This window comes from Delphinus delphis, chromosome 1 (assembly GCF_949987515.2).
Source record: "Delphinus delphis chromosome 1, mDelDel1.2, whole genome shotgun sequence".
Taxonomy (NCBI): domain Eukaryota; kingdom Metazoa; phylum Chordata; class Mammalia; order Artiodactyla; family Delphinidae; genus Delphinus; species Delphinus delphis.
The window spans coordinates 132,201,049-132,220,842 of NC_082683.1; the positions used below are offsets into that span (position 1 = coordinate 132,201,049).

The 19,794-nt window shown below is 46.1% G+C and overlaps 1 protein-coding gene across 2 annotated transcripts in view; it reads right to left on the reverse strand.

Annotated features, from left to right (window-relative positions):
* The window catches only part of ASTN1 (astrotactin 1), a 330,103-nt gene that overhangs the window by 151,550 nt on the left and 158,759 nt on the right, over positions 1-19,794 (reverse strand). The window contains exons 6-8 of one of the 2 annotated variants that reach the window (XM_060034430.1): positions 16,238-16,387; positions 15,093-15,260; positions 7,316-7,400 (exon numbers count right to left, since the gene is read on the reverse strand). In XM_060034430.1, the coding sequence (XP_059890413.1) occupies positions 7,316-7,400; positions 15,093-15,260; positions 16,238-16,387 (403 nt within the window). Of the gene's footprint in view, positions 1-7,315; positions 7,401-15,068; positions 15,261-16,237; positions 16,388-19,794 lie in introns of both variants that reach the window. The other variant, XM_060034419.1, reaches the window with a different exon arrangement.

Here is a 19,794-nt window from a genome sequence, read left to right on the forward strand (position 1 = left end):
TATTTGCTCCATGAACTGGCATCAGGGAGTCAATTATTAGGCGTATTTTGCTCTCTTATCATCTTGAGTAACCAAGGTTACAGTTGCCTCTAAGAGGGGAGCAAAGGGCATCACCTAAAACAACCCCGGCCAGGGGCAGCTCTAGCTCCTCAACTGCATTTGTGCAAATGAGAAAAAGGCGCGCATCAGGACAAATGCCCCCTGTGTCTCAGAGTTTGCTTTCCTGGGCCTGCAGGGGTGAGGTTTCACCCCTCAGCTGCTCTTTGTGCTAGATGTCTACCTGCAATGTACAAAGCATGTGGCTGTACTCAGCTGACTGACCACACGCCTTTTGTGAAAATGGGTCAAATTAAACATGTTTCCACTTGAGAAAAATCCCTAAGAATGAGGTGCAGGGTCCCCCAAGACAACTGAGGGGACTTGATCCCGTTAAGCCCGTCTGAGGAGGTCCTGGTAGGTGGAGATCCACTTTCAACCACTCAGTTCCTGCCTGCTCACCCAGAGGGGGTCAGTTCTCCTTCTTTCTACAGGGCAATATTTCAGCTAGAATCAGGTTACAGCAGAGTTTCTAGCGAGAGAAGGAACTAGGAACTTTAGGTTTAATATTAAGAGCTAAGATGACCTGTTTGACACTGAAATAGGTGGGAGAAAGGACAGCCACATTTCCACTGACTCCTGGGGGAAGTGGAGCAGATGGAAGTAAAGGAAAAGGGAGGGAAGAAAAGAATGAGAAATAAAGGGCCAAATAAAACCACTGGAAACCCTTGCTAGGAATAAGTGAATAAGTGAGAGGTAATTAGAGTCACACACGCACGCACACAATTAGAAAGAGTCACACACACATGCACACGCACACACACACACAAAGAGAAAAAAGGACAATAAAAAGAGAGCTAATGGGAGGATAATCCCGTTTGTGCTTGGCATGGCAATGACAGGAGCTGGACACAGACAACGAGGTTGGGGCTGGAGGGGAGGGGAGGAGGGCGCCCAGAGATAAAAGAGCAGCAGCAGGCTGGCCTGCAAATCTTGTCTGAGGGGTTGGAGGAAGGTGAACAGGGCATCACTGATACAGAGACAGGCATGGGGGTGGGGAAATAAAAGCCAGACGATGAGCTAGAAACGGACAAATGAAAGTCAGGAAATGTCAAATGTCACGCAGGACTGTCTGACTCCATCTGAGCCACTTCTGACGAGACTCTGGGAAGGTCAAAGAAGGCCAGACACTGCCCAAGACCTGGGCTGGGAATCAGAGCTACCCCCTAGCATTCTAGTCACTGCCATACAATGGTTCAGCATTTGCACTTTGATGGTCAGACAGCTGAGAGACTGTTCTGGCTCAGCGTTAGGTGGCCAGAAGGTGAGAGTGGGTTTTAGATCCTTTGGAATCATCAGTGCAGGTTGGTCTCTGCTAACACCTAGAACTCAGAGGCAAAGGCGTCCTCTCTAGTGGGCTGTGGTCATTTTTCTGGGAGTGGTCTCTAGGGAAATGTTTAGGATGGCATCATTCAGACAGATCCTAATAAAATTACCTTCTGTCAAGGACGCTTTGGAGCAAGACCGAGGGGCTGAGGCCAACCATGACAAACATGGTCCCCATTCTTGGCTTGAAAAGGAAACTGGATTCTGTGGTGTGGGGCATTTGTTCCTTATACAGATTTAGAATCCCTAAGCAGGGATCCCTGGGAGGGTGAGTAGCAGGGATGAGCTGTAGAAAGAGAAAGCACAGTACAAACCTGGGACAATGGAAAGGCCATATTAAGGTGGCACGGGCTATGTACGAGTGTGTGAGTGTGCGTGTGCGTGCATGCGCAGGCACAAGCACACACATGTACTAGTCTGGGGGGGATGTCATGGTAAGTAGGTAAGTATGTTGCCTCCTGAGCAGGCAGTGAAACAAGTGCTCTGATGAGCAGGATTATTCCTGACAACAGCTTCTAAAACCTTGGAGAAACACCTGTTCATTTCCACAGCTGGTCTTTTCCCATCTCATAAATTATCACTCTATCACCATTCTTCAGCACTGAAATCTAGTAATATGTTCTCTAGTGGGGAATCTCCTTGGTATTGCCCTCTGTATCTGAGATGCCAGAATAAGAAATCAGTCTATTATTTACCGGGAATCTTCAAATGCATGAATTTAATCTGACTGTGGTGTTCTGAAAAATGTATCTAGAGGCCACTGGGTATACTCTTAATTTAACAAAAAACATTATTAGAGCCTTTCTTAATAATCTCCAAAGTAACTAAATAAATTTGTTTTTCTCTTCTAATATTTTCATGTAAATCATCTCTCTTGCCTCCTCCACCCTCATTTATTGGTTTCATTTCTTATCTGTGAAATTTTTTAATTTGTCCTTGTTGTCCTAGCAGACAAATATCACATAGAGACACTAACAGTCCCTGGCTGTGTCTATGAAGCCACAGGGTTGGGAGGCTGAGCAGCTGTGGATTCACACAGGCTAGACAGAGATGTGGTGAAGCCCTGCACTAGGGCGGGATCCTTCCATCCCGGGTCCTCTGCTGGGCACCTGGGTCACCAAGGGTGCTGGGGCAGGCAATGATTGATTTTGTTGCCAACCTCAAAGACCAAGGATGTAACCTCAAGCATCCTATGTTCTTTTAATAACTCATTAGAAGTCTGTCATCCATGACTTTGTTTAAATCTTTTTGAAGCAATTTTTACTTTTAGTGAATCAGAGCCTCTTTTGTAATGAGTTCAGTGATTTTACAACCTGCCACCCTGAATCCTGTCACCTGGGTAAACTACAGTGGCTGGCTTTATCACCAAGATTCACACACGAATTTCTCAACTAGCCTCACTTCTCCTTGGGCATTTCTGGCAAAACCAGAGTCACCAAAAATGGCTGCAACCCCCTCGATTCACATGTCTTGTACCTATGGTCCCCAATTTTCTGTCACTCTTTGCTGTCTGGTCTTCAAAACTTTTATCTACAGGATAATTTTAAGGCTGCTTTATTCGCAGGATCCAGATAAATAAAACCTTAATCTTGAGAGGGTTTTTTTTGCGCATTTGTGTTGGTTTTTGTTTTCTTTTTAGGATCGTTTTAATTTCTTTTGAAGGGTCCAGAAAAATAATGTGTAATGACGGAACAGCCCTCCACATATACAGACACCTCCTGCTGACAATTCTAGGGGTGTACACATGGAGCTTTAAGGTTCAAAGCCTTAGTAAGCAAGAGCTCTTTAAGATCTAGTCTCTACCCACCTTATCAGCCTCTTCTCCTGTCTCTACAAACTGCACCCGTGGACTTCCCTGGTGGCGCGGCGGTTGAGAGTCCGCCTGCTGATGCAGGGGACACGGGTTCGTGCCCCGGTCCGGGAGGATCCCACATGCCGTGGAGCAGCTAGGCCCGTGAGCCATGGCCGCTGAGTCTGCACGTCTGGAGCCTGTGCTCCGCAATGGGAGAGGCCACAACAGTGAGAGGCCCGCGTAATGCAAAAAAAAAAAAAAAAAAAAAAAAAAAACTGCAACCGTGAGCTACACTGAGTTATTTGTTTGCCATTCCTGGAAAAACCATGCTTCTTAAGCCTCCATGCCTTGGCATATGCTGTTCTTTCTGCCTAGAATTACCTTTGTGACCTGTTAAATAGAACAGTTCAAGATCTAACTTCCTCATGAAATCCTATTCCAGATCCTTAGATGTCACATGAGTCAAACTGTAATCCCATTGAACTTTGCTCAAACCTTTATTTTAATAGGTTTTAGAATTCATTGTAATTTTCTTGTTAGGTGCCCATCTATCTATTCTAGACTATTAGTTCTTCCAGAGCAGAGATAACATCTTCTTATAATTAGCAACCTACTTTATCCTGGGCCACGATGGGTAATACAGTGAATATCTGCTGAAAACATGAATGAGTGAGAGAGTAGATGAAGGAGTAGGGTGGGGAGAGGATTTCTATAAATAAACCAGCTCACTCATGTACACATACACACACACACATCACACACACACGCACACATACAGGTCCAGGTAAACTGAAGCACAAAGCAGAGTCTGGATAAAGCTGCAGGTATAACTCCTCTGTCTCCCAGAATCATCCATTTGTAATTTTTTGTATTAATGTCCTTGACCAATTTTCTTCCTTGTCTGAAAGTCACGACTGCTTGTTGATACTTCTGTCCTGATACATTAACCTAGATTTTCACAAGGGAATTCATTTTAACTTTCACTGGCCTAGGATTGGGTTGTTCGACTTCAAAAGCATGTTCAGTTATTTTAATGTATGCAATATAGAATACTAAGTGACAAACATAAACACCCATACAAGCTGTTCACCTCTCCCTCCCGGACCATTAAATGAAACATTCAGGAAGATCAGGCCTGCCACTGATTTTTCCATAATACCCCAGTACGTGTCATTAGTTAGCAATCTGTACTTTTCAAGTGACAGTCTTCACGTTCAAATCAATTTTCATTAATTTTGTAAGAATCATTTAAAGAAACGTGGCATCCGATCCCTGATTTAAATCAAGATGTATGAATGTTCTACTTTTCATTTATCTTGTCATTTTATGAGGAAGATGCAGTCCTTTGTCTGGCACTTTTTTATATACATGTAAACATGCTGCTTATCACTCCTGGTTCCATTATTCTCATGACAGTCACTTTTTTTCCCCTCCTAACAGTTGCTCCATTATTTTATTAGTGTCCAAAATGAGACCTTATAGACAGTGATGATCAGAGAATAATGGAAATTAGAGATGGAAATGATAGATTAGGTCTCCTTGTCTGTTTCCTGGGGCTAATGTTCCTGTCAGTCTCTAACTCGGGGCTCTAGCCTGTCTTATTTTAAATGACACCAACGTGGGGCCTCCACCATTTCCCTGGAGGCTCTTGTCTACATCCAAGACTGTCTCTACACACAGCCAGAGGGAATGATGAAGCCTTGTGCAATTACCCAGTGAAGTCAGGCCCATCGTCACATGATCTGTCTACAAGGCAAGGGATGTGGAGGCTTGAGCGATTAGCCACCAAATCCAATCACTGCAGAGAGCCAGCCTGGATCATTCAGGGCACAAAAGTGAAATGATTTTTTGTCATTGTTTACTTCAGCAGCAGGTACGCAGGCTAAGAGACAGAGAGCTGGTTATCCATCACCTTTTCCAATATTTTACTCAATATGAATCACAGTCAACTGAGATTTTCGGCCAGCACATAAGCTAAAATCTTGGCTCCTTGGCAACTATGCAAACATGTCAGAGGGCAGAGCGTAAGGGGACTGAACTGACTTTACATAACCATAGCAAATGGCACTCTTTATTCAAACTCCACTTGGCATCTATAAGCCAAGTTCTCTGCCCTTCCCACCAATCTTTCAACAACCGGCCACCTCATATGCATTTACCCTTCTCCAAACATCTTCCTCTACACTTTGTGGACTGCCTCCCCGATAAGATCACAAATTCAGTGGAACAACGGAGCCATCCTTCATTTTCACTAACAGAAAAATTTCATGGCGTTTTGACTTCCCCCAAGTTTTCTGACCTGTGACTCAGATTTCCTTTCCTTAAATTCATTCTCTCTTGTCCTTATCCCTCAACTTCAACCTGTTCCAGCACATCTGCCCTCTTCGAACATCTACAGGCATCTATCATTCCATGACTTAGTCATCAGCTGGTCAAGTTCTCTGAGTGGGGTTCTTCTTCCCCTTCATCATAAATCACTCCTTTGGGCTCTTTAATCATTTTTATTGCTCGTCTCCAAACTCTCACCCATTTTTCTCCATATTTATTGCTTTGAGAGTCCAGAACCACACTCAGTATTCTAGGCTTGGGCTCCTCCGAATCATAGAGAGGAGGTTGAGCATCGAACTCAGGGCTAGGAGTCCTCCTTGGTGCTGTGGGAAGGGACGGTGATTTCTTTTCTCCACCTTGCCAGGCTACAAACACATTTCCACTCTGCAGTCTAAGCAATCACTCCGAGATGGCTTTTTTTTTTTTTTCCGGTATGCGGGCCTCTCACTGTTGTGGCCTCTCCCATTGCGGAGCACAGGCTCAGCGGCCATGGCTCATGGACCCGGCCGCTCCGCGGCATGTGGGATCTTCCCGGACCGGGGCACGAACCTGCGTCCCCTGCATCGGCAGGCGGACTCTCAACCACTGTACCACCAGGGAAGCCCCGAGGTGGCTTTTGCCTTGATTTCTTTCTAGTTTCCCCTGTCCCATTGATTGCTATTATTAGTTAGCGTTCATTGATCCCTGTCTTCTCACACCCTCCTCCACAACCCAGCCAAAGCAGAAAGTAATCTCTCAGCACCTAAAACAAAGTAGGAAGTTGCTTTTAAAAGGCAATAGAATGGTTTCCCTGGTGGCGCAGTGGTTGAGAGTCCGCCTGCCGATGCAGGGGACGCGGGTTCGTGCCCCGGTCTGGGAAGATCCCATATGCCGCGGAGCGGCTGGGCCCGTGAGCCATGGCCGCAGAGCCTGCGCGTCCGGAGCCTGTGCTCCGCCACGGGAGAGGCCATAACAGTGAGAGGCTCGTGTACCGCAAAAAAAAAAAAAAAAAAAAAAAGGCAATAGAAGATGGATAGTGGTGATGGTGGCACAACAATGTGAATGTGCTTAATGCCACTGAACTGTACACCTAAGAATGGTGAAAAGGATCATTTTTATCTTATGTATATTTTTTCTCCATGAAAAAATTCAAAAAAAGTAAAATGAATAAAATATAAAGCAATAGACAAGGTAACTATTTTATCCCAGTTGTCTGTGCTTGGGGAAAAGCAAAGATCTTACAAGAAATGGTAATTGGAGATCAGGTGAAAATCCTTTGACTCAATGCCAAGCACTCCCTGAGTCGTTGCATTTCACCCTCTCTGACAGTACTGGTGAAAACAAGTTTCCACTCATATCAGTCTTGCAAAGCTCGTTGAGCTCTGGGAGAGCTACACTGGAGTGTGTGCGACTTCACGTGTCTCCAACAAAATCATCAGCTAAGTTCTATCTGTGGAATCCTCGTGGCTGATGGCGTGTGAAAAGGAAGAGAGGGACAGCTTGATTCCCAGATCCCAGCTGGAGGCTTGGGGCTGCGAGTCAGAGGCATCACCTCTGAACTCGTAAATGGAGAGGAAGATGAGATGGACACCACTGGGATGGTGTAAACATGGAAACGCACAGTGACTGCGATGGTGTAAACATGGAAACGCACAGTGCCACGTTCATCCGTTTGCTGTTCAGAATAGAACCACCCTTTAGCTCTGTCCCTCTCCACACAATTGCTCCACGTCACGTCCGCGTGAGGGAGCGGTGACGTCCGGGAACTGGCTAACTCGCCGTCCCCTCACTTACCCTTGGTTGGTTCCCCATTCATTCCGAATGCAAAGATGCTTGTGCACTGGATCCTTCATGTAACCCTCGTAGCAGAGGCATTCCCCTTAGAAGCAGGGTGAGGAAGAAGAAAAAGAAACAAGAAGAAATTGATTAACATGTCTGTGTTGGAGAAAATTAATATGAAATGATCACAACAAACTAACACTGGCACGGATGAGACCACAAATCCTATTATGCCATACATGCCCATCTCCACTGCCCACGTGAAGGAACACACCACCAATCTCTCCATTTTCACTACGTGATAACTTTCACTAGTTGAGGACACTAACGTTTACAAAGCACCTATTACATGTGCTCTACAGACACAAAGTCCAAGAACTCCTTGAGCAAAGGGACTCCTTCATTGTTATTTTCTCAGTGGCCAGTATACTGCAAGACACATATTAGATGATCAACACATGTTTGAAGACCACATGAGTGAGTTATTTCATCAAATGTTTCTAAGAAATTTGAAAAGTACATATGATTAGCCATGCTATCCTGATGAGGGAAATCGAGGCTCAGAAGAATTACGGGATCTAGAGACAGATTTAAATGGCAGAGTTAATATTTGAACCTATGTCTGTCTGACTCCAGACCTTTTTTCCCAAGCAGGCCATGCTGCTAGCCCAAGAACAACTGCTGTATTTAGAGGAGGCCACTTATACCTATCACAGTCTTATAAGAACTCTGGGTTTTTATTTTTAAGTGAAAATGGCGCATTACCTTGGTGCTGATAAACAGAAGAATCATCTATGTTTGTTTAGGGTATCGCTATGTTTCATTATCATTACTTACTTCACCAGTGTACCAAGAGGTCCACGATCCCTCTGGAGTCGTATGTGAAACTGTACATATGTGTATGTGCATCTTTCCTCAGCAGGCCTCCATAACATTCATCAGATTTATAAGCAAATCCAAGACCCCCAAAAGATTAAGAAGCATTGCTCTACTTAGTCTGACTTTGAAGAAAATTGCAACTGCTTCCTTATATTAATAATTCCTTAGGCGATGCTACATATCCCTAAGCTGCTGAAACCAGTTCCACTGAAGCACCGCTACTGTCTTTTTCACTGGCTGGTTATTTAATTTATAGGTAGTGGAAGAACGGAGTGTGACTTCCTAAAATTTGGAAGTTACAAAGGTGCCAGACCCTAGGGAGACAAAGGATAAGGTTTCTTTATCTTCCTGGGAAGAAACACTCAAAAAGGATATAGATGGAATAATACCTTTGAGAGCTATTTTCTCTTTTCAAAGATAAAAAACAGTAAAAATGAAGTGAAGGGGCCTCACAGTTATGGGGGCAAGAACTGGGTAGGCTCTGAGCAAGAAGTTTTTGTTAGGATCTAAGTGCATCCGTTCTTGTTGAGACTGACCTATAAGCTACTGTCCATTAGGGTCTCACTAACAGATAACACTCGTCTTCCTCTCCAACACCTGCTCAGTCAAGGTGCTGAGGAGTGGAGTAGAAATGAGTAACTTAGTTTGTGAGGGATCCACAGGGAGTGTTAGATCAGTATTTTGCCTCCTGGATGACAAACTCAAGCTCCCTTGAGGGCTAGATTCACAATAGGGTGAAACTTATTGGCTTCAGTGGTGCTGAGCTGTATCTAGGAGCGGTCTGGGAGCTGGGAGTCGAACATAGGAAAACACAGCAGAAAATTCGGTAGCTGATGATAAGGCTTTCAGGTGAAGGCTGTTTCTCTGATAGAAGGAAAGATAACGAGGGCAAGGACCAGAGGAGGGCAAAAGAAGCGAAGTACCAGGAGCCAGGCTTCATACTGTATCAATTCCAAAGAAAGCATGGACTCTAGGCTATAAGCTTCACAAGAGCAGGAACAAGCTAGTTTTCCCTATATTTGAGGAGACCTTTTATAAATACTGTGTAATGGAAAATAAACAAATTAATTAAAGAGTGTGTCCCAAATTTATAGATACCATCACCACCACCTCTCCCCAAGGTGCCAATATCAAGCCAACTAATGGGTCAAGGACCCAGAAATGATTCGCCCTTAAGGAGATCATCTTTCAATTTCCTTGTGGACATTAGGCATGGATATGATATTACAAAACAGGAAGGAATCTCAAGAGGTTGTCAAACCCATCAGTCTGACTCTTACAATGTTCTTAACTGGATGGCTTTGACAAAACAGGTAGTCCACCTTCCACACCTGATATCTAGTTACCACAACACATGTAAAAATAAATGCAGTAACAACTCAGAGCTCGAGCAGAGCTTGATTTTCCTAATGCTGGCAATATCTACCATTTGTAGAGCACGTTTACCTTTCTGATGAGATTTCCATCATTCATTACTATGTGGGGACACACTACCGACAACAAGTAAAGCTTTCCTCCATATAATGTTATACGCAGCCTGGAGTCAGAGCAACACAGACATTTTTCAAACATATCATGTTAGAGTTTGAGGATTTCCAAAATTCGTCTCTTAAATCATCCTCATTTCCGGAACTCACCAAACTTCCCTCTTCTGTATTCCTCCTCAAAACCAGTCTGGCCATCTACGTTGAAAGGAGTTCAGACTTGATGAGGGAAGTTGCTATGGCAACCAACTGCTAAATCTTGACTTTAAGAGGGGTTTCGTGCAAGCACAGGCTCTGACTGTTAGCTGTGAATTTTAAAGACCCCACAAGGGTGTTGGATGCCCTCCTAAGCTAGAAGTGTTACAGTCTCTGCATCTGCTGTGACAGATGGCAGGGAACACATGACGTGCCGACTCTGTGGTGGTGTTCATAGGAATCCAACAGAGAGACGTGTCACGGCCACAGAGAAGTGCCCAACTGGGATGGAGCGTGCCCTGCAGGAGGCACTCACAGACAACTACGCTGCCAGAGAGTAGAAGCCCACCCAAGAGATGATCTGTGCAGGGCCTGGAGATGCCTACACCGGATCTGTGCTTGGTACCCTGAAGGCAGATGCTGACACGCAGTGCCTTCCAGTCATTTCCCATTCCATAGATGGATGGGGCACAAATCTCATCGAACGACTGAAGAAAGACCTTGAAGCTAGGGCTCCTCAGACATGACTGGGCTCACCACAAGTTCTTCGTGACATAACTACAGATCAAGGCCAAAAGTCCTGATCACCTCCATCCTTCAGGTAGCAGTTGACTTTTATTAAAGTCAATTGGGTACGCTTCATCCAAAAAGGGAAATCTTTGTCAGACATCTGGGCTTGAATAATATCTAATTGCCTGGTCTCCTCTCCTGGGCAGACATCAGGCAAGAGGTAGGCTCAGAGTCAAACAACCCCACACGACTCCGGGAGGGCAGACAGAGGGAAATAGGCCAAAAGTACACCTTGAAGGGAGGTGCTTTAATTGAGCCACAAAAGAGAGTTTGGGATGAGTGGGCAATCCAGGTGGCAGGAACAAAATGGGAGCTGTGCTACCCCACCTAACTAGGTTCTAAAAACCAGGGAAGACTACAGGGAGAGAGAGAGGCCCTTATTCAGAGTAAGGAAAGGGGAGGAGGGCTAGAGTGAGTCTGGAAAACTGGTCCAATGCCCCTCACCAGATTTTACACATTTCTTCATGGTTGGGGCCAGCCTATGGAAAGATCTGGGACAGAAGGAATTTCAGTGACCATCTTGGATGGTGATTAAAACTTGATTTAGCTTGGAAGTGCATGCTCCTTGCAGACTCATAAAAGCTACATATCTTGAAAAGGGCAGTGAGGGTCTGTGGCCAGAACTGAAGGGGGCTGTGAAATCAAGCAGGTGTGTGAAGCCTCCACAGCTGCCCATATGGCAGAATAAAGGCCAGGAATGCAGAAGAAAGAGAAGTTGCTGAGGCCAGTTAGTCTGTGTTGCCCTCAGAAAACAAGCCAACATACAACCACCACAAAAACCCTTAGAAAGTACAGGAAAAGACAACCCCTGGCTGGATCCATACGGGCATTAAGCATTACAGTTTCAGTGGTTTGCTGTTAGCCCCACGTGACCAGAGACACACCCAGGGTTACTAACCTAGGATGATCTGAGAGAGGCTGTCAGTGTGCAGTTGGCAGAGGGCTTCCAGGCTAAGGGCTTTAGGTACATTACGTCCCTCCCAGATAGCACGTTCCTAGAATGCAAAAGGGAGGCTGGAGTGGAAAATGGTCTCAAGTCTCTTCCAGCTCCAGTCCTTCCGGAGATTCCTGACACATCTGCAGAAGGTCTGGGCAGCCACCTTCTATAAACTGTGCCAGGGTGATTGATATAAAGAGGGCATAACAATGCTTATTTTTCTTCTGTCCTTTTTCTCCTTCCCTAGTGTGTTAGTTTTCTATAGCTGCCATAAAAAATTATCACAAACTCAGTGGTTTAAAACAACAGAAATATTATCTTGCAGTTCTGCTGGTCGGAAATCTGATATGAGTCTCACTGGGCTAAAAACAAGATGTCTGTAGCGCTATGTTCCTTTCTGGAGACTTGAGGGGAGAATCTGTTTCCTTGCCTTTTCCACCTTCTGGAGGATGCCCACATTCACTGGTTCCTCAACCTTCAAATCCAGCAATGGCTGGTGGATTCCTTTTCATGTCGTATCACTCTGGCCTCTTCTGCCCCTCTCTTCCACTGTTAAGCACCCTTGTGATTACATTGGGCCCACCTGGTTAATCCAGATACTCTCCTTATTTTAAGATCAGTTGTCTAGCAACCTTAATACCATCTGCAACTTGAATTCTTCTTTGCCAGGTAACGTGACATTTTCACAGGTTCTGGGGATTAGGTCGTGAACATCTTCGGGGGCCCATTTAGCCTCCTACCATACCTGGTACTCTGGACCTCTGTGCAGGTGACGAGTAAACACACACTTAAGTTTGAAACACATTGGAAGGATGCCTGAGGAGAGCTTCAGGCACTGGAGGGTGCTCCTTTGCAGTGACTGAGCGCCTGTTTGTGTGTTTGTTTGCATGTGTGAAAAAGTATACACGTGCACTTGCACAGTTCCACCCATCCATGTGGGCAGACCCCTCGGCATGGCTGGGAAAGCACATGTCCCAACACCATGACATTTCCAAGTGAGTTAGCTGGAGGACTGCAAAAATAACGTCGACTTGACTTGCAGCCAATGCCCACACTCAGCTCTTTGGAGAAAGGCTTTAGGATGGAGTGTGGGAGGCGATAAAGTTTCTTACTGACGAGCACGTGGGATGGCCACATCATCCCAGGCACAGACAGAAGCAGGGCAGGAAGGGGGAGGGTTTCCAACCCCAGCATTAATGAAAATGGAAGTCCCTGCAGTATCATTTCTCAGCGGCTACCCCGGAATGAAGATGTCGCACCTTAGTTCTGTGGTGGGTTCTTATTTTTAACCTCTCTGCCTGGCTTTCCAGTTGGAAATTCATTAATTGTCACAGACACTGGGAAGCCACTAGCAGGGGAGGGGCTTCCCAAAGTCATTTTCAGTAAGGATTAGAAATGAGACATCCAGGAGGGATTGAAGAGGTGATGGGAGCTTTGCTATGGACAAGCAGGTTCTTCAGCTTCTGGCTCAGGAAACAGTGATGCTTAGCAACGGTGACTGCTTGAATAGTGTCACAGTGACAAATACGTTGGCTCTGACCTGTCCGGGGGAATTAAGCAACCCTTTACAATCCCACTTCTGCTCTGATTTCATGGTAGACAGAACACCGACTCTGCCTTAGGTAGCTGTGGGGCTTCGGGCAAGTCGTGTAACTTCTTGGGGAATTTGAGCATTGACCTAAAGGAAGGAAGAGTTTATCTCTAAGACCCTCCAAGCTTAAAACACCAATCCCTCTTTCCACCTGTAATTCAAAGTGCTTCCTGTTCTTTAAAAACCTCAGGTGAAGCTTCCAAGGCCCTCTGGAGATCACGCTTCTCTCAGAAGCGAGTTTAACAAGTGAGGTGGTCCAGGGTCTCCTAATCCAAGTCAGAGGGGACCAGAGACTAGCTCAGTTGCATGGAGAGGCCCCACCTCTGAGACGAGCCTGCTTTTCTCTCCCGAGCCCACTGGCTTTTGGGCATGGTGCACGGCCCATCTGTCTAGTTTGGTGTTTGCCTGACAGCGTGGGAGGAGCAGCAAGTAAGCACAGTCTTAGACATCATATGTTTAAAATGCTGTACTTTCTCCTTCATAGGGGGACCTAGAATCTCTGTGATGGGCCCATGTAACAACAACTTTTAGACCTATGAAGGTGAACTTTTGATGTTGCAGTTACCTGTTACTCCCCCAGAGAGCTACAGCAATGGACTGTAACACAAGTAACAGCTAGATCTCTTGGAGTCAACCTCTACTAATATCCTTCTACCCCGGCACCTTAAAATGATGCATGTGTGTGTGTGTGAGAGAGAGAGAGTGTGTGTGTGGAGGAGGGGGGCTGTAAGTGAGGTACAGAGAGCTGGAAGAGCTGGCCCTAGACTCCAGCAATGTTTCACTTGGGGATCTTAGACATCAGTACCTCCCCTTCCTTGCTTCTTAGGCATCTTACCACTCCTCTGGGAAGGAGCTATCTGTGGTACTGAACCTACTGGAAATAGGTCTTTATAAAGACTACCATAGAGGAACTCCTTCTACAATGAAAGGGCAAAGCAACCTGGGATGAAGGAGCCATACTCCTTGGAGCTCAAGAAGCACTGAGAGCACCCCAGTACATGCTGTGTATGAATTCAAACCCCTTCTCTCAGAGCAGCCCCAGCCCCCCTAGATAATATAACAGCCTGAAAGATGGCTATACCCTTTCACCCAGTAATCTCTCTTCTGAGACTTATCTGAATAAAATAACTTCAAACATGCCCTACATTTATGTGGAAAGATATTCATTAATTAAAAATTTAATGCGTCTTACATGTCAAATAATAGGGGACTATTTAAATAGGAGCTATGATATAGACATACAGTGGAACACCAAATGGCCATTAGAATTACGTTATTGAGGATTATTTAGTGGTTCTGGAAAATTCCCATGATAGAATGTTAAGTGAAAAAAATCAAGAAAACTCTACTGGACTTGGTGTGCTTACAAGCCTCTAAGAATCAGGCATAGATAAAAGATCGGAAGGGAGGAAAGACATTAAATTTTTTAAATTATTTCTGCAGGAGACAGAATTATAGATGATTATCATTTTCTTCTATAAGCTTTTCTAATTTTCCCATTTTTTTTTAAATTAATTAATTTATTTATTTTTGGCTGCATTGGGTCTTCGTTGCTGCACGTGGGCTTTTTTTTTTAGTTGCGGTGAGTGGGGGCTACTCTTCATTGCCGTGTGCGGGCCTCTCATTGCGGTGGCCTCTCTCATTGTGGAGCACCGGCTCTAGGTGCGCGGGCTCTAGAGTGCAGGCTCAATAGTTGTGGCGCACGGGCCTAGCTGCTCTGCAGCATGTGGGATCTTCCCGAACCAGGGCTCAAACCCATGTCCCCTGCATTGGCAGGCGGATTCCTAACCACTGCGCCACCAGGGAAGCCCCCCATATTTTCTACAATAAACATGCATAAAAGTTTAGCCCCCTTGGCTGATATCCCCTGACTGGAGGGCACATGGGCTGTGGAGGTCACAGCGAGCTGATCTGTCTGGCTTGGGGCTACAGTTAGGAGGCTTCCAAGGCTTCTGCCAGAAGATGACCTCACATTTTAAGCCAGCGAGCTCAGGGGCTCACCCACATGCTGCCAGCTTGCACAGTCTCAGCTCCCAGGGGTAATGGGTCAGTTGGGAAGGATGGCCTGGATTTTGAGGGGTAGTTGCAAGAGGCATGAACTCTGACAGTTACCCTCTGCCCGGTGCTCCAGCCTACCAGTTTCGGGGTCACACTGGTGTTCACAGGGGTCCAGGAGCCGCCGGGCACAAAGGTCCATGGCCCAGGGCCCACTGGAGTTCTGCTGAGAGAAGAGAACCACTTGGGCAGGGTTCAGCCAGTCGCTGGCATCCAGCTGGCTCCCCTCCAGCAAGATGAAGCGGCTCCCTGCAGGGGGAGAGAGAGGAGGCATGCCCGTGTGTGCCCACAGCACACACACACATTACTGAAGACAGGCTGAGCGATGCTCTGCAGATTAGCCCCCACCCGAGGTCATTACTTCTACCAATCCTGGCCCGCCACGAGTCACAGAGCAAGGGATCAGCGGATGGAGACTCGGCCAACACTTGGATCTCCCGCCATATCATCCCCTGCTGCCTTGTCCCATCCCATGTCTACTAGTGTGGACCCAAGGGATACAGGGACAGAGCAGCTCTGTGATGGCCGTGGCACGGCTCCATCAGACCCTGGCAGTCGTCCAAGGAACGGAGACCTGCTGCCTGTCTTCAGTTGCCATGAAAATAAATAGCAGGCCCTCTAACACTCCAGACAGTCCCCACCTGTTTTCAGCCTTACGGCAACCAAGAGAACAGACATTAACAAGTCAATTAGGTGCTCTGGGCTTAACTAATTCAGGGACTCTCAGAATGTATATTATTCCCTCATTATATCAGGATCCCCCTGGATGAAAGTAAATTATTGCTTCAGAGTTCTAGGCTCATAGCAAGTTACTGCAATTAGGAATTTCTCACCAGGCATATCAAACGGAAACGTGGCTAACGCTTAAACATTCTACTACTCCACTTAGCTTTTCCCCATTCAAAGGCTAAGAGAATCTTGGTGTCTATGTACCTATAGCCAGTATGCCCTGCATTTATCCACAAAGACAGGTGCTTAATTAAAAACAAACAGAAATGGGAAATGGGCATAGAAAGGAGGAGGTGATCTGTTTTTTTTTTTTTTAACCTGCTTTCTGATTTCATCAGTGGACAATCTAACTTTGTCCTAAGTCTTTCTTATCCAGGTTTATTTTTTCCTCACTAATAGGTAACAGGGCTCCCTGGCTTGTCTATATTTTCCCTGCCCACCCTGAAACATTCTCCTCGGGGGAGGGGCAGAGGTGGCATCCTCAGAGGTGGACTTACCATCAGCAATCAGGTGCTCGGGGACGTGCAGGGTGATTTTGACAACGAGAGGGCAGCTGACGTGAGAGGAACACACAAGGCCGATCACGCAGCTGGTGATGCTGATCAATGTCAAGGTGGTCTTATTCACAGGACTTCGGGGAGAGCCCACTGAAAATAAGGCAAAAGCAAGACACTTGATGGGAAAAATCTCGGTAGTGAAGGGCCATTTCGGCCTTTTGCTGCTCAACCTGGAAAACAGGGGAGGCAGCTGGCAAACCCAGCCCAGGTGGGAAATGCGACTAGTGCGTGAGCTCAGTGACTTTCACCCTCATGGAACACCATGTCATCGCCTGGTGTCAGAGGGGACTGGGCCACTGGTGGTCCTCAGAGTCAACAATCGTCAGCTGTGAGCAAGTCTTCTGCATGCCTCCTGGGCCAGGCCACAAGAGAAATCATAAAGGAGGGCACTGTCCCCCTCTACTCGCCTGGCAGGGCTCCAACCTCTTGCCCAAGGGTGGTGGGAATGCTTTTACCCTACGCTGGAACTCCCTGCACTTCCCATGGCTTTCCACAGAGGACGCTCTCACCAACCAGCTTCTCCACTCCTGGGGTTCAAACTACCTCTCACCTACTCTGTGGGTGAGAGTCCAGGGCTTGGAAGGAGGAAAACAAGGAACGTCTGCTCTATACAAGTAGAAGATATTGTCACACCAGAAGGCTCTCCCCAGTCCTGCAGTCCTTGGGGTAAGGTTATAAATGGAAGCTTAGGGAGAAAATACGAAAGCTGAGGGATAAGAAACACTTCCAAGTAGCTGGGGACAGGGCTAAGAAGGGAGGTTTTTGGGGTGTTTGTTTGGTTTTGGTGGAGAGGATAAAATGGTAGTAAGAAGAGGGACCTTTCACATGGAAACAGAACAGATGTGGGAAAGCAAGAAAGCAAAGCAAGCTGCCGACCAAATGTATGAATACTTTGGAATTTTCTTACAGTCTGTGTTAATATTTATTATTGATAGCAATGAAAGGCATCTATTATGGCTGACAACGTGCTAAGTGTTTTACATACATTATTTTAAATATTTGCTTCCTTACAATAAATCTATGAGTCTGTACAGTAACTACCCACTTTATAGATAAGGAAAATAAGTCTCAAAGAGATTAACCTTATAGTGATAGTTTACACTTATGAATAAGTGTAATTACCTGTCAGGCACCTTACACCTGACATATCAGGTGTCTTACGTGTCTCACACCTGGGCATATCATTTAACGATGACAGCCTGATGAGGCAGCTCCCACAGAAACAGTGCGTTAGAGAGGCTATAGGGCATGTCCAGGGTCAAGCAGCTACTAAGGAGGGGAGCTGGAATCAACACACAGATCCAGTGAGGTTACAGCCCCTAGACAATTCACTATTCAGTCTCTGGGTCCAGTGGAGCCTTTGCAATTGCCGTTCTCAGGAACATGGGAAAAGATGTGGTCTATGGCGCCACACATCTTTTCTGGGAGCAGGTCCCCTGAGTGGGTGTGTTGGCAATAGCTGGGAGGGAGTGATTGCAGGGTGGCAGGTGGCCTCTGGATCCCCTGTCCCTTGCTACCTGGAGATTTTCTATTCATGTTAGTACCCTTTCAACACGAGTCTACTTCCCACACTTACACATTTCTTCCTCCAGCCCATACCAGGTCTGAGCAGCGCCCAGATCCGCCACCCGAATGGCCCTCAGGCACTCAAATGCGATATCCAAAAGTGGGCTCTGCACCCTCCTTCCAACCCTGCTCTCCCTACCATTTCCACTGCCCAGCGAATGGCACTGCCGTCTACTTGGCTCCTCAAGCCCCCAAACACCATCATGTCTATCTCTTCCCTCTCTTTCATAAGCCACCCCCACCCCCCACCAATGCCATTAAATCTTTTTTCATTCTGTGCCCCAAATTTCTCTTGCTCCATCCTCTGCATCCCTACCTTGGTCTATCATCTCACCCCTGGACTATGGCAACAGCCATCCACCCAGTCTCCCTGCCTCAACTTCCCCCTGCTCTCACCTATCCTCCACGCTGCCTTAGAGGGATCGTTCACAAAGCAGAGCAGACCAGGGCTTTTCTCTTTAAAAAACCTTCAGTGACTCCAGCTGAAGTGTCAGGTCTAAGTCCTTCAGTCAAGGGAGATCTCCTGATCTTCCAGCCTTATTTCCGAAGCAGACCACAGGCTGCCCCAGAAGCTTTATTCTAGTCAACTATTTCCTGCTCTCTGACTAGACAATTATTGTTTATGTCCCTGTGACTCTGCACATACTATTTCCTCCTCCACAGAATGCCATTTTGTCACCTTGTCAGCCTGGTATACACCTACTCTTCAAGTCTCAGCTCAAACAATATCTCCCTGTAAACACTTCCCTGAAACCTTCAAGAACCGATTCTCACTCATTCCTTGCTGTTCCTCCCGCCCTTGTGCACCCTGCTGTTACAGCCCTTCTCACACAGTGTAGTCACTGTTTACAGGCACTTGCTCTCCTGTGATGGCAAAATGACTTGCTGCTCTGCCTCTTGTCTCTCTGGTCCTTCTGCATCATCAACCCATCATCCAGAATCTCTACCTGACTTCAAAATTTCCAGTGGTCCCCTTTGACCTACAGAACCAAGTGCAAACCCATTAACATCGTGCGTGCACTGGTCCTCTAGCCTGTTATCCAGCCCCATCCTTCCTGTCCCTGTGCGCCTACATATTCAAATCCTGGATTACAACTACCACATTGAACTCCTTTTACTTGCTTGAAAATGCCATGTTCTTTTGTGCCTTCAAGGCTTTGTATCTGCTCTTTTCCTCTACTGAAATGCCCTTCCCCTAGATTTTCCTCTTTCAAGAAATTCTATGCATTGTATATAATCCAAGTCTAATTATTTTCTCCCTTTTTGCCTCCTTTTGCTGCCAGGTAGAATTAACTGTTCTCTCTTCTGAGTACTCATTTTACTTTATTTATATTATAAAATTAAGTCTTATCACTGTGCCATGTTTTCATGTTTCTACTACTGATCGCAAAGCCTGACCCATGACAGGTGGGTTATAAAATTTCCTGCTGGCCTGATTGATGTATCCAGTTCAATTCAACAAACACTGGCAAGCATCTATTATAGGCAAAATCCCTCACTAGGCACTTCGGAAAAATAAATTAGAAAAGCCCATCCGTAAGAAGCTTACAGTCTAGTTAAAAGCAATAAACAGTTGATGTACTAGGAGACCTTGGTATTTAAAAGTAACAATTTTATGTTGCAAAGGAACTCATTCTAATTCATTACTATAGATTTTCTTACACGGGATTTTATTAAAGCAGAACCCACCCTGCTTTGCTGTGGCCTAGGGTGGATGGGCCTAGGACGACTCTCTGCTGTATATAAATATGTAATGAACATCAAGAGTCAACAGTCTCACCTCAGGGATACTGGGGCACCAGACATTAGGCAACCCGGAGCCCCACTGATCTCTTGAGAAAAGTGGTGGGAAGAACTTTTGTACTGATAGCAGCAGAGCCTGCAGAACTGGAACTGAGGAATTAACAGGGCTTCCTTCAATCTCTGGGAAG